Source organism: Channa argus, chromosome 14 (assembly GCF_033026475.1).
Source record: "Channa argus isolate prfri chromosome 14, Channa argus male v1.0, whole genome shotgun sequence".
Taxonomy (NCBI): domain Eukaryota; kingdom Metazoa; phylum Chordata; class Actinopteri; order Anabantiformes; family Channidae; genus Channa; species Channa argus.
Genome location: NC_090210.1, coordinates 11,871,500 through 11,885,816, shown reverse-complemented (window position 1 = coordinate 11,885,816; position 14,317 = coordinate 11,871,500). Strand labels below are relative to the sequence as shown.

At 39.6% G+C, this 14,317-nt stretch overlaps 1 protein-coding gene across 2 annotated transcripts in view; it reads left to right on the top strand.

Moving 5' to 3' along the window:
- The window catches only part of slc6a9 (solute carrier family 6 member 9), a 66,988-nt gene that overhangs the window by 17,519 nt on the left and 35,152 nt on the right, over positions 1-14,317 (top strand). The window contains exon 1 of one of the 2 annotated variants that reach the window (XM_067474648.1): positions 9,843-10,103. The exons of the other annotated variant lie outside the window; for it this stretch is intronic. Coding sequence (XP_067330749.1) covers positions 10,062-10,103 — 42 coding nt within the window. The 5' untranslated portion in view covers positions 9,843-10,061. Of the gene's footprint in view, positions 1-9,842; positions 10,104-14,317 lie in introns of those variants that run through there. 2 annotated transcript variants of the gene reach the window in all.

The following is a 14,317-nucleotide window of genomic DNA, read 5'->3' as shown; positions in this document are numbered from 1 at the left end:
TTGGAAACAACATGGAAAAGTTCAATGTTGAGTCTGGTCAAACATGACAGATCCAGCTGCAGCTCCGCTGGAGAACAGCTGTTATTTACAAAATTACGACATCAAGGAAGATGAGCGATCACTGAATAACTTTTGGATTCTGATTGGTTATTCTCATAGCTTAATTTTGATCATCTGCATTACTTGGAGAGGCTTGTCCTCATAACAGTAACCCCAGTAACATATTCATATCAATTTCGCTTTTATTTTACTTAACTTAAAATGGCACCCAGGCCACTGCTCTTCTTGCTCTTGTGTTTGCTGAACATTTTGAACTTAAAGCATTATTATTCTTTTTCCAACATTAGGGCAGTGGAAATAACTGTAAACACATTATTTTAACATAATTTTGTGATAAACATGTAAGAAAGTGTACAGCAGACAGACAGAAATGTTAGAATTTATTTGTTTTTGCCCAATTTTATACTCATCTGACTCATTAGCAGCCAGAAATCGTCCCACTGTTTACCAACTAACTTTGTTTGCCGTGAAAAGCTGCACAGATGCAGAACTGTCAGTTTTACAGTTCTTTTGCCAAAAACACCTGCCTACATGGAAACATTTCACTTTTTTAAAGTTACTACCAAAACAATGAGCTGAAAGACACTAAAAAGCTCTGTAGAGCAGAGTTGGAGCATAATTCACTGTAGGCTTGTAAATCAAATGCCCATTTACACCGTAGTTTGACCCCCTGTTAATATGAAATTACTGATGCATAGATGTGTCCAATATGATTTTGTCAGTTATCCTTTCTTCCTGTATTGTCACTGTATTGTCATTTGAACTGCGACAGTAGCTTCTGCCACGTGAGGCCAACTTTACTCACATGTTCCTCACTTTCATCCTCAGCAATGGTCCCATATGTTTGTCAAAATGTGTATGTTGTGTGCTTTTTCCGGCCCGATTCGTTCCCATGCTTTCTCTCCAATGACTCCCGCTCTCCCCGGGGGTCCGGGCTGAAGCCTCACGCTATTTATACAGACTGAACAGCTGGGGCCCTCCCAGCCAAAGCAGTGAGGGATGAGGTGGTCGGGGGATGGGAAGAGAAATTATCATAGAAACTTCAGGTTAAACCAAGCGTTGGAAATGTGTCTCTGTTCCCTCTTTTTTTTTTTTTACTCTTCCGTCCTTCTCTTCATCATTTTCTTTCTCCCCCGGGTGTCCAGAGTAGCCAGGTCAGGCCGTGCTCAGATCAGGTCAGCTGCGCCGCCCAGCATCACTCACTCATTTGAATGTTGCTTCTAATCTCCCCACAGTCTCTTTGTTATCACTCTGCTCATTTTTGCCTTTTACTTCTCTTTGCAGCTGATGTTTTTTCCCAGTTTTTTCCCTCACTGACACACGCTCTCCCTCCCTGCTTCCAATTAAAGAGCTTTCTGTTTTGGACTGAACAAGAAAGGTTGATTTTCCTCTCCAACTGCGCCTCCACACATTTTGTTCTTTTGTTGCACCGGACAAAGCCGACCTGCTGTTACAAAATTGAGCTTTTTGTATTTTTTCCCCTTTCTTCTGCTCTATGGCTCTTGTGGTGCTTTTCCTTTTGTGAACCTCAGTCCTGTGAAGTTCTCTCCTCACCATTCTGCTCTTCACTTATGTGACCCTGTTTTCACTTTACTTTGCTTATCATTCCTGCTTTAAACTGCTCTGTCCTCCACGCTTGGCTTTTCCTTGTGTTAACCACCCAGAATGGGAACAGAAAGTCAAACTTATCAATGCTTCCTTCAGTCTGAGGCCGCTTTCAGAGCCAGACATCACATCACATGCACGCTGTGCTAATGAGAGCTGATGAAATATTAACCTAATTGCTGTAAGGGACAGATATATAGATTGAAGAGGATGTAATAAGCCCAGAGACGACGGTTGGCTCAGTGTGAATCACTAAAAGCACACAATTACTCTATGTTTTTAAAGCTTCTTATCTCAGCGTAATAGTTGTAGGGATAAATGGAATAAATATGTCAGGCTGTGAAAAATGAAATTAAAGGACAGGTCTGTATTTTTTAGTGTTTTTAAGTATATATTTGGATTTTATTAAAACATCTGTTAGTTGACCTAGAGATACCATGACATACTAAGACATAGCCATAGCCGTGTTGCCTGATGTAAAGTAAACATCATATTTTTTACAGCATTTTGACATACAATGTACGACCAGCGATTCTAAACCCCTCCCCAAATTATGTTAATTTTAATATATCAGTGTTCCTGGAGCAGGAAAATCTACTACTAATGTCTGTTTATTAAGTCTTTGCTAAGTCACTTTGTTTAGTAAAAAAAAAAAAAAACTCACTTTAACACAAGTTCTTTGATTTGGATAGTGTAACTTCTGCTTTTAAACTAAACTGTACATTTAGTTACTAAAAGATGTGCATACAGACAGTCCTGAATACTTCAGTACTTCTGAATTACTTCTGTAACACATTACTGTAATAATATCACTTTTCCAGAAACAAGTAGTGTAAAAAGTTACAGATAAAATGTCAGTAATATTTTTATGGTTACTATCTCCAAAAACAACTCATTAACATTTCTTTCTTTTTCTCCACATTGAAGGTTGATACTATACATTACTGTATAGGCCGACCATTTATTTGAACATGCATAGGCGCCAATTTTAGGAAAGGGTTACCATCCACAGCAGAAATTATGTGGTGAGGATAAAAAAAGTGACTGTAGTCTGCATTTCCCCCTGTGTTCCCACCATTTAATTATGTTGATAATATTGGGATGCATCCTCACAAGTGTGTGCTTACATGGCCTTATAAAAAAATGACTTTGAAATTCAAGCGTGAAAAAAGTGTAAAGTGATGGTCATCCGCTGTGTTTGCCCCAATAAGTCAGGTGCAAATGACAAAAGAATGGCACAAGAATCACACATACCTCTTCTGAGAACCAAAAAACAATCTCATTCTTTTCCATCTGTCTTGATGTTTTATCAGTGTGTCATGTTTTACTGTTTAAATGACTTACATTGCCAGTGCTGCTGACATGTATCACCATAGAGATGTGATGTAATGTTAATTTAGGAGAAGTGTGGAAAAGTATCTCATAATATAACCTGGTGCTGATATGGCCTATCAACCAATTATATATGTGACCATTACCCCCACATCCATAGTTTCCATGGGCACCTACAATTAGCACATATGTTAATATGTAAATTGTGTGCAGGTAGCGATAAGATTCTTACCCATCTTGCACTATGAAAACTGCAAAGAAGAGCCATCTGCAGCTGTGAAGGATGGATTTGTCCCTTAAATAGCTAATAAACTGAAACTAGATTTTAATCACCAAAAGTTACAACAAGCAAAAAAAAAAAAAAAAAACTAACAAAACTTGAGGCTGCATACGTGATGGATTAAAGTTTGCTCACAATTTCCACTATTGACTCTCAGTCTGTCTTTCAGACCTTAACCTTTGGGAAAAAAAATTAATATAAGGAGTAATGTAATGAGTCACTTGACAGGGAGTAATTATTAATATTAATTGTAAACAGAGTAATGAGTAACAAGTAAAATATCTTCTGAGTTACACCCCCTGTTTGTGTTCAATGAGTCTTACAAATCTGCATATTGGTTCAACAAGTCTGTAACCATGCCTAGTCTTCTATTGCTTTAGTTTAGGCTTAAATATACATTAGTGCTTTTAAACTTCCCTCTGACGTCGCTATTCTAAAATATTTTTCTGCTTCTAGCTGAAAAACTCCTCCAGATGACATCACCCTGAGGATTTTTTCATCATTAGTTCAGATGATGTCATCTGGGGGAGCTCTGGAATAGCAGGTTGACCACAATTACAAACTCTATAGTATGAGCAACATGATAACCATATGATGTGATCGTAAGGTTCCTCCAAGTGAGGTCATCTGGAGGCATTTTTTAATTAGAAGTAGAGAGAAATTTTATGGCATTTATGTACATGTTTTACCCAAACTAGAACCAAAAGAAGCAAGTTAAAAATCAGTGAAGGCGTCCTTCAAAACTTATGGCCACTGAAACAGGTATTATTTGCATGAAATATTTCTACTGTTTATATGAAATATTAAGAAAATGAAAATGAAAAAATTTTTTCTTACATTCTAAAAGTAAAATCCTCCTCTCGTGACAAATCTGTTTGGATCTATCTGCTGGGTATATGGAGGTTGCATGTTCTTAAGCTTGAGAGGGTTTTCTCCCTCTCTCCAAAGACATGCATGTTAGGTTAACTGGTGTCCTCTGCATCCTCTTCTCTCACACCAACTAACTTTATGTCCTCTCTCACTACATCCATAAATCTCCTCTTTGGTCTTCCTCTAGACCTCCTGCCTGGCAGCTCCAACCTCAGCATCCTTCTACCGATATAGTCACAGTCTCTCCTCTGAACATGTCCAAACCACCTCAATCTGGCCTCTCTGACTTTATCTCCAATACATCTAACATGAGCTGTCCCTCTGATGTCCTCATTCCTGATCCTGTCCATCCTCGTCACTCCCAAAGAGAACCTCAACATCTTAAGCTCTGCTACCTCCAGCTCTGCCTCCTGTCTTTTCTTCAGTGCCACTGTCTTTAAGCCAAACAACATTACTGGTCTCACCACCGTGTCGAATACCTTTTCATTTTCTCTGATACGCTTTTTTTCACACAACACACCTGTCACTTTTCCCCACTCGTTCCAACCTGCTTGCACACATTATTTGTATTTGTGTGCATGCACATTTAATACATGATGGTACCTTGCACACATTGTTATGTAGTCTGAAGTGAAGAAACACCTACATCTTGAAAACTGCATTTGCAAGATGATGGCATTTTTATGTAGTCAAAAACTATTCCAAAATTATTTAGGTTAATTCAAACAGCAATAAAAAACTGTAATGGTATGAGATACACGTAAAGCAAAAGACAGTAATGTTCCAATTGAAACAATATTACAGTGTTTCCTATTCTAACGTCTGAACTCCTCAAAATAATTTTCTTCCTCTTGACCTTTTACATCACAAACCCATAAAAGAAAGGCATGAAGAGATAACCTATTTCATTCATGAATATGCAGTGATATTTGAATTTGTCAACAAAGATAAGAGTGTTTTGAAACGGGAGATAAAATATGAGACAGAAGATGAAATGAACAGGATCCAAACGAAAGGAGATAAATTGCTTCTTCTGCCACGTCTTTGTGTCTGAATGGTGCATCTTTACTTGCCTCCTCCTGTCACCTCCCCACCCACACTGCTGTCTGTTTCAGGTGTCCTTCATGGTCCAACAGATGCCTGAATATTTGTTCCTTTAGACTCCTGTAGATCCATCGTATACTAGGTTCGACAAAGTCTAGATAAACTGTGGACTTAAGGCCAATAGCACTGAACAGTTCTTCTGATCAAAAATACACCAACTTGGTTTGTACCTACATTCAATCCTACTTTCAGGTATGAGATTTACCTACTGTACTTGCAGCATTTTCAGTCCAAACTGATTTTTCTATATCTTTATCAGAATTGAAATGATAACATTTGAAATCATGTACATTTTACTTTCTGACTGGTTTAAACACCTCGTTATTAAGGCTAGAAGGTAAATGTTAGAGGCTACATTTATCTTTATTATTAATCTTAATTACTGCATATTTCAGTTATCAGTGAGGATATTGGTTTGTCAGACCTGAAGCTTAAAACTAAAAACTAGAAACCTTGATTTTTTTCTTGTTTCTCTCTCACTCCTTGCACATTAGGAAAAGTCTAACTCTGTTGTTTGTGTTGCATGTTTATTGATGGAGATTACAATCAATGTCTGTGTTTGGCCTCAGCCTTGCCTCTAATGGATGTTGACATGTAAAGCAAATGGCAGCCAGGGTGGCTTTTTGAGTAACATTTCAAAAAAATTGGTAATATTTTGTGAATGCCAAAGTACGAAGAGGATAAAAAAAAAAACCTGTCTGAAGTCAAGTCCACTTGTTTTGGAGTTTTTACCTATTACAGGGCCATTGTAATCAGGAAATGGTATTGGGTCTGTGGTCATAAAAATGTGGGTGTTCACTTTTGGGGTTTTTTTTTTTTTAGATTAATCATGGGTTCCTTATGAAAACAACTCTTGATAAAACAAATTTCCACTCAAGAGTGTTCTTCTTAATGCTTCACAGTAAATAGGTCCCATTTCTTCTTTTAGACAGATGGTTGTTATAAAAAAATCCCCATCAACTTCATTTGAAGGGAAGCCAAAACTTTTATATCTTTTATATCTTTGTTAATTCGTATGCCATTGTTGACCGTGAACCCAAACTGAACATATCCAGACATAAATACATTGTCAAATGTGACTGTCCCAGTGCCTAAAAATCCCCGTGGATAAAAGCGCTATTTAAGTGGCCATTTACCATTTACCACCTCATCAGTGCAATGTTTTTTGTTTGTTTGTTTTTGTGTTTGCAGTGAAAAATCCCCTGTGCATACATTATTATTCTTTTTGTCAGGCTGTTTTGCTGTTGTGGAGCTCATAACAACTTGTCAGAACAAGTTAGTGTTATTATCAGTAGCAGCATCTGTGTTTCTCTAATTAGAGGTAAATGACCTAACATAATAAGGCAATTAGTTAATGAAACAAGTGCCTTCCCCCTCCACAAACAGCTACAACTTCAGCCACATTAAGCATTTATGTAGGATCGGTTTGTACTCGCCAAATTAATTGTTTTCACTGATGTCCCTTGAATTGATAACTGCGTGATAAAAGTACTGAGTGTATATGTGTGTAGGTGGAGTGCAGTTGTTAAACTTTTACCTGGGTTTGACTTAATCTCAGCCCAACACACTATCCCAAGGCACAGTTAGTGGGAAGTGGCCGGATCCCTGCTGAGAAACATAATGAACTAAAAATTACAGTTTAGTCCACATACAAACACACACAAACATAAACACGTATGTGTTCATTAGGGTACTTCTGACTATGTGTGAAAAAACACAGACCTTGCCATTGATTCAAATCGAGGATTTTTGCTTGTTGTCATCATTATCATTAAGAATCAAAGTGTTTGCTGAATAGATAACTTTCCCAAATTGACGCCTTGTGTTGTAACTTTGATGAGTTTTACCTCAGTTTATGGCATTGAAGGACAGATGTGTAGGCATGCGTTGTTTGGCAGTGACACCAGGCACACATCACAGACTGTTGGGGAGCATCCGTGGCCACAGTTTTTGTGCTGTTGGTACGAGTTGGACCCTGGTCACCATTTTTTCAGTCAATTCATCAAGTTGAATTGGTAGTGGTCCCATTGGCAAGAGAGACCACTCTGATTGGCTGTCCAGCTTAGCGAATCAGTGGAGGAGAAAACAAAAAATAACACCTGTAATACTATTTACGTCTTCTTATCAGACATTTAGTATCCTGGATTAAAGGTGGCTTTAAAGTGCAGAACATATGTGTTGGTTGGCTGTTGGTTATGGTCTTTATGATGGGTTAAAGTGCCACTTTGTTGGCCCTGATTAAGGCAATGTGAGGCAATGCAGCAACCTGTCTTTTTTTAAATTAGTTTTTTGATATGAGCTTGGTGTGTTTCCCCTCATTATGGAGTAGAAGTCAGGCAAATTTACCATAGAAATAGTTTTGGGGTAACCAAAAGAAAGAAAGTTACTATACGTTACGGATTACTAATATACTCACACCATACATCCCACCATAGGGTCGGAGACTCATGCCCCACTCTTCCAGAACGCATGTTGAAGTGTCCCTGGGCAAGATACTGAACCCCCAACAGTCCCTTCCCAGCCATGCAGTGCTGGTCCCACGACCAATAGGAAATGGGGGAGGGTTGCGCCAGGAAGGGCATCCGGCGTAAAAACTGTGCCAAATCAACATGCGGACAAAATGATCCACTGTGGCGACCCTGAACTCACGGGATAAGCTGAAAGGACATAAATATATAAATAAATAAATAAATAAATGTATCTAGGGGGAGGTAAACATTTGCACTGATGAAATTTTTCATATTTTTATGTATATTGCTATATTATAAGCTTTAGGATTAAGTTTTCATCTGCTTACTGTCTTTTGAAATGGTCTTTAAGGGGACCCCAATCCTGACCATGCAAAACACGGATTTGGCTGAATGGAGGATGGTGAGTCTCACCCAGCGAACCTGGTGTTGGGGTACTACGTACAGTGCTATAGGTGGATCCGTGGAGACAGGTTGACTGCTGGCCTTTCTCTCTGTTCCATTCCATTAAACCATCCTAAACCATTTGCTGCTCTACTGAATTATAAGATGTGGAAGAGCAGGTAGTGCTGCTGCCATTTCTGAACTTTTTTTTTTTTACTTTAAGAGAAAAGAAGTGCTACGCTGGGTTATATCTAAATAACATTAAGAAAATGTGTTGTTCTAAAATTGATTATTACACTCTGGGTTATCTTTTGCTGCATGAAACAGCATGTAGAGTAACCATCAAAGCACAACTCTTAAACAACTGTTTGTTCTAAATGTGCCAACTTGTGTAACAATTTATTGGGAGTGCTTGTTGTCCGTGCCCATACCACTTCCTCTCAGCACACTGAATAAGGTGGGAATATGGTAATCATTCCATTATTTGGTCACCAGTTACATTCTAATTCTCTGAATTAATAGACAAATAAATTGCACCCTGTCAGCATTGATTGCCTCATGTTAAACATAATTGGAGGGCCTCTACTCATTCTGCAGTAGCCATTGTCCACGGCTATCAAACATCCATTAGGCTGGACGCCATTTGCCTGTCAACTTTTGACATTACTCGCATCACATCCGGTCAGAAAATTGATGCTGAGTGACGTGTTGAAAGACTTCTTTCCACTTCATGTGGGATGGTTTTTGAGGATCTTTTAACCGTGTCCCTTTTGTGGATGCACCTTTCTCATCTGACTTCCGTACTTTCTCCTCGCTGTTTTTGTTGTGGGGTAACCATTAGCCATATGGTGGCAAACAGGCCAACAATGTGTGAGACAAAACAGAGGCTCAGGAGGGAAAAGCTTGAATTTAAAAGGGTGTAACTCTATGAACACATTGCGGACAAGTCGGAGGAGGAGGGCTTTGGCGCAGACGGGTTCTCGATGTGACACGGCAGTAGAGATGGTTGGGTGGTGGGGGCTTTGGCAACGTCAGGGTGTAGAGACAGACGAGGATTTGGAAGAGTCAAGTGCAGCTGAAAGGGAAGTTGTTGGTGGTCTGCAGAGTTGCAGCAGCTGCCCCTGAAAACAAATGGAAGAAATAAGAGGGACAGAGAGAAGGGGTGGGGGGGCAAGAGTGTCTGGTGGAAGTTGTGCAGGCTCCTCACTTGTGCACTCCTCACTTTTTTTGTCTCTTCGCTTTAATCTGTTCGGAGAGAGAGAGAGAGATTGGCTGAAGCCTATGTGTGCTCCAGACCTCTCCTCAACTTTACTCCGGCCAGCTAAACTTGAAGTTCAACACCCCTCATGTCCCCCCACCACCATCGTTCCTCCTCTCTCCCGCTTACTTGCTCTGTATTCAGCTTAGGTGCTGGAGTGACAACGAGCCATTCATTGTGGAGGTAGAAGGAAAAGACTGTGGATCTCTCCTGTGTCTTTTTTTTCTTTTTTGGAAAAGGGGGGGTGGTGGGAGTTGGTAAAAAGGGGGGGAGGTGGACAGCAGAGGGGAAGGAGGGCGAGTGCATATTCCTGAAATGGTAAAATATGACAGAAAGAGGTGGGAGAAAGTAAAAGTGTGAGGGGACAAAGAGCGGGAGGGGTGGGTAAAAAGTAAGAGCGCGAAGGAGGGTTGGAGGGGAGGCAGAGCTGGAATCACAGACGGAAGGGAGGTGGGAGGGGGAGAGAGAGGGGAGAGAGAGCGGGCTACCATGCCGAATGAGCAAGAGAGGCGGAGAGGAAGCAGAGCTCCATCAGATGAAATGAGGTGAAAGTAATTCAGGCATTAATCAAGCCAGGGCAAAAGGGGGGGTATACTGTGCTTTCTCCCCCCTCTTTCGCTGCGGAACTGAAAGGCAAGGTGTGAATGAAGGAGCCTACAGTGGCCAGCAGAGAAGCACCACTGGGTCACAGCATCAAATCATGTCCGAGTCGAACACCAATGCCGCTTCCACCGCAGACCAGGTCAGTTCAACACTGTCATATTGTTTTCCTTTTTTTTTGTATTGTTTGTTTGTTTGTTTGTTTGTTTTGTTTTTAACTCGTGTCAAAAGCGAGCATGCTCATGTTTCTTCTTCATTGGTTGTACCTCATACTGGCTTAAGCAACAGGAAGCATCTTCAAGAAATAAGAAAACAACAAATCCCGAGTTCCCATCAGATCTATATCATCTTTAGATCCTAATTCGGAAGTAGTTAGAGGAAGTTTCTAAGAGCAACTGAGTGAGTGTGTGTTTCTTAGACTATCAAAGCAATGATTGTTTTGCCCGGAGCTGCCTGGACAACGGTACAGGGTCCTGAAAGAATTGAATTCATCAAGACGAGCTATTGTCTACGCCGCCTTATTTTTCGGTGATCATTCAGGGGGTCTGTGACGACTCAATACCCCCCGCACCACGTGAGGAGTGGGACGCAGCTCCTTAAAAACCCAACCACGTGTGGTGGCCCTGAAAAGTTTTTATAAGTAATTGCAGTGGGAAGTCCGGGCAGCACTGTGAGAGATGGGGTTGGTAAGGAAGTGGGCTGGTCTGCCGTGTGTGTGAAAGAGAGTGACAGAGTAGAAAGGCAGAAGTGTCCAGAAAAGGAACGATATTTATGCCTCCTCGTCCAGCCCTCCCTCGTCTACAAGCCGCTTTAATCGCACACTTTGGCACATACATCCTATGACCGGCTTTGTTTTTTAATGACTGTGAAACGCACTGAAACAATTACATCCTCTTGTCTGTTTAAGATAAGATATACAATTATATTCATTGTGTGTGTGTGGTTGTGTGCATCCGGCCTTGCCTCTGGCATATATTATTAGCCAAGTCCTTGTCTCTCGCTTCCAATAGCTACAGTCAGGCTGAATCAGCTTGCTACAGCTTTGCAGGCAAACAGAGTTTTACACGACAGCTGCTCAAATTGCTCACACAAAACACTCAGGAATGGAAAGGTTGTTGTGGGTGGCACAATGAAGATACTTTAGACATGCATGTTGTCAGTGTGTGTGTGTGTGTGTGTGTGTGTGTGTGTGTGTGTGTGTGTGTGTGTGCGGTGTGAAAAGAGTGACCCAATAAAACATTCACAAAAGAAAACTCTACAACAGTTCACCTGCGAATCGTCATTCCCGACCGTTTTGTTAACATTTGTTAACGCATCATATTTTTCCCAAAGCTTTGTCTGACAGGACTGAGCATATTGGCCGATTTTAGTGTGTAGGTTGTATATACGGATTGGTTGCCCGTGCAAATTCTGCTCCATTGTAATAGTTTAAAAAAAGTTTACTTCAGTGCAACTAGGAGCTGCCCTCTCCTACTTGATTATGACTATATTTCTCTTTATTAGTTTTGCTTTGCCAGTTACACTTATTTGTTATAAATTAATAACTTTGCAGGATGAAGACATTTAGGAAGACTTAAGATGGAAGGTGCTATTTATATAGGTCTATTTATATAGGTATATAGGTATTATAGGTCATATAAAATTTTTACGTATTCATATTACGTACTTTCACATTAAACCTGTAGGTTGGACCCGTGGAAGGTGGAGGGCTTCATTATTGTGTAGACATTGTACACATTGTTTTTTATAGGTGTTTTTTACAGTCAGGGAGTAAAGGACACGCTGTATCTCTCTTAATTAAATAATAATGTAGCTTTCTTTTGTTAGACATACATTACATCACCACTTCCATTAGACAACGCAAAATAAATTCAACGGTGTCATCAGTTACCGTATCTAGTTTCCACACAATTCTCTATCAATAAGTGAAAGAATAATACAAATGTTAAATGTTCTCAAGCTATTAACTATTTTAAACTTGGATTTTATTGTGACAGGAATGAAGCTTTATCTTATACTCCAAAACTTAAAACCATTGATTTCTGCTGTTAGTTTAGATATTATCAAATAACCTGAAGTTTGGTATGCAAAAACTTCTGATTGCCTAGCAGGACCTAAACACAAATTGCTTTGAAAGATTATTTGCATGTAGCTTCTTAGTTTTTTACATTTCTCAAATGGGCACAGCAACAGTGTAAATCTTAGAGTGTGTAACAAAATGACAAATTAGTTGCTATAAAGTGAAAAGAAGTTTAATTATCTTAATCTCCGTTGGACAATAACAGCCTTGATGTCAATGCCTGATAATGGTCACACATTAGAAGTGTATATCCCATGAGCGAAACTAAAGTTAGAAAAAAGAAGTAAATCTGCTACGTTTTGCCAGGTCTGTAATTTTTATTTTTTTATTTTTGTATACTTGGCTGAGTCATGACAGCTTTGGAACAGGCTTGACTCAGATGTGCAGTAGCTGCTGAAGCAATTTTTCATACAAACACTCTCAGGGAAAAGCCAAACTCACAGTAGTCCACGGTACAGAATAAAAAGCAGCCCCTCCCAAAAATAGTCTTGCCTTGCCCTTACTTGAGATTATATGCCAATTCAGGTTTTCACTTGCTTTGAACAGATGCATACAGTAGGTGCACTATAGATACTACAGTCGAGTGTATCTGGACACATTCCACAAATGCCGTACAAAACATGACTTATCACAGCAAAAAGAAAAGCTCTTCTGTTTGTTGTTTTTGCCATGAGAACCTATATCCCTGACTGCCAGGGATACCATGTATTTGTCTCTTAGGACAATAATTTTTGAAGTGCACATGTGCAGTACGTATGCACATTCCATCTACACTGTTGTATAATTGAGCAAGTGACAAAATGTGTGTCACATTGGTGGGGGTGTGTTGAGGCAAGGAAATACATCAAAGAATTCCAGCTGGAGAAATTGATGTATGTGGTTAAAGCTTATTAAATGCTAAAACACAACACAGTGCTTTGGCAGATGATGTCTCTTAGGGTTGCAGAAAATATTGAACTTTATTTAACCTAACTGTTTGGACATATTGGACAACCGTGGAAAACTTCTGAATATTGTGTCGCAATAGAGAAAAAAATGAATCTCCAATAAATGCTTTTCATGCAAAGACTTAATTAGTTATTGGTCTCCCCATCACAAAAATAAAGATATTTCTATTATAAAAATGTATTAAGTTTAAAAAAGTGTTGTTGTTTAATGCTTTGCCGGATGTTGCCCCATAGACTCTTGCGATCATTTGCACCCAACCTCTTACTCCACACACGCACTTCCCTAAACCAAAACAAGTCAATATCCCCTTGAAATTATGTTTTCTGAAACACATCTCAGATCAAAGCCCCATTCCTTAATTTCCTCTGTCATTAGACGGGTCACATCCTTTCTCTCAGCGGTAGAACAACCTCACCGGGTTGGGACAATAGTCTGAGGTCATGTGTGATTTTCAAGACAGGCTCGACTCGTAATTGGAATAATAAGGAGTTTTGATGGAACTGGCTATTGCAAAGTGAGTGCTGATGATTGGCTTTGACACCCATTTACTAAAAGTTAGGATCAGATCAAATATTATTTCCACATTTAGACAAAAGCTCAGATTGTGCCGTCATTGATAACTCCCAATATTAGTGTCACAGAATTATCCAGCTTTTTAAATTATTTTAATGTCTAAATATTATATTTAAGTGCAGTGGTATAATATGTTTTCTTGTTTTTGAATCTTAGCGTGTCACTACCAGTCGGAAACAGTCACATCTCAAAGAAAACTAATAGCTTTAACAGACTGACCCAAATTATTGCTTTGTCTATAAGCACATTTTCTGGATCACAGGGTGCCTTGCCAAGAAGTTAATGAGGCTTGTTGTGTAGAAAAGTACAAATTCTTCCACTGTAGAGGCATTCATCCAGAGAGCTGTCACACTGACACCTACCTGTTCCGTTTAAATCTCCTATACAATCATACATAGATACTTTATATTTAGCATGTCTGCCCTGCAGGCTGTCATGGTTTCAGTGCTTATTTAACAGGGTGAGTCTACGTTCGGCTGATACGACCCCTTTTTATTTAACCATAAGAGCATTTGAGAGAAATAATGACAAGTTCATGTTCTTGGGAGGCAGTTATGGATGTCATATATAATATATGTTAATATTGCTGCTAATATACAGTTTAGTGCTTTACATTTAGTGTAGGAAGCCAGCAGGGACTCACACACACTCACACACAAACTCTGCCCATGTGGGGGCAGGTGTTGCAGTTTATGGAGCAGAAGTGCAAAGTAGCTCTATTTACTCACTGCACAAGAGCTCAGGAAGCAAGGGAA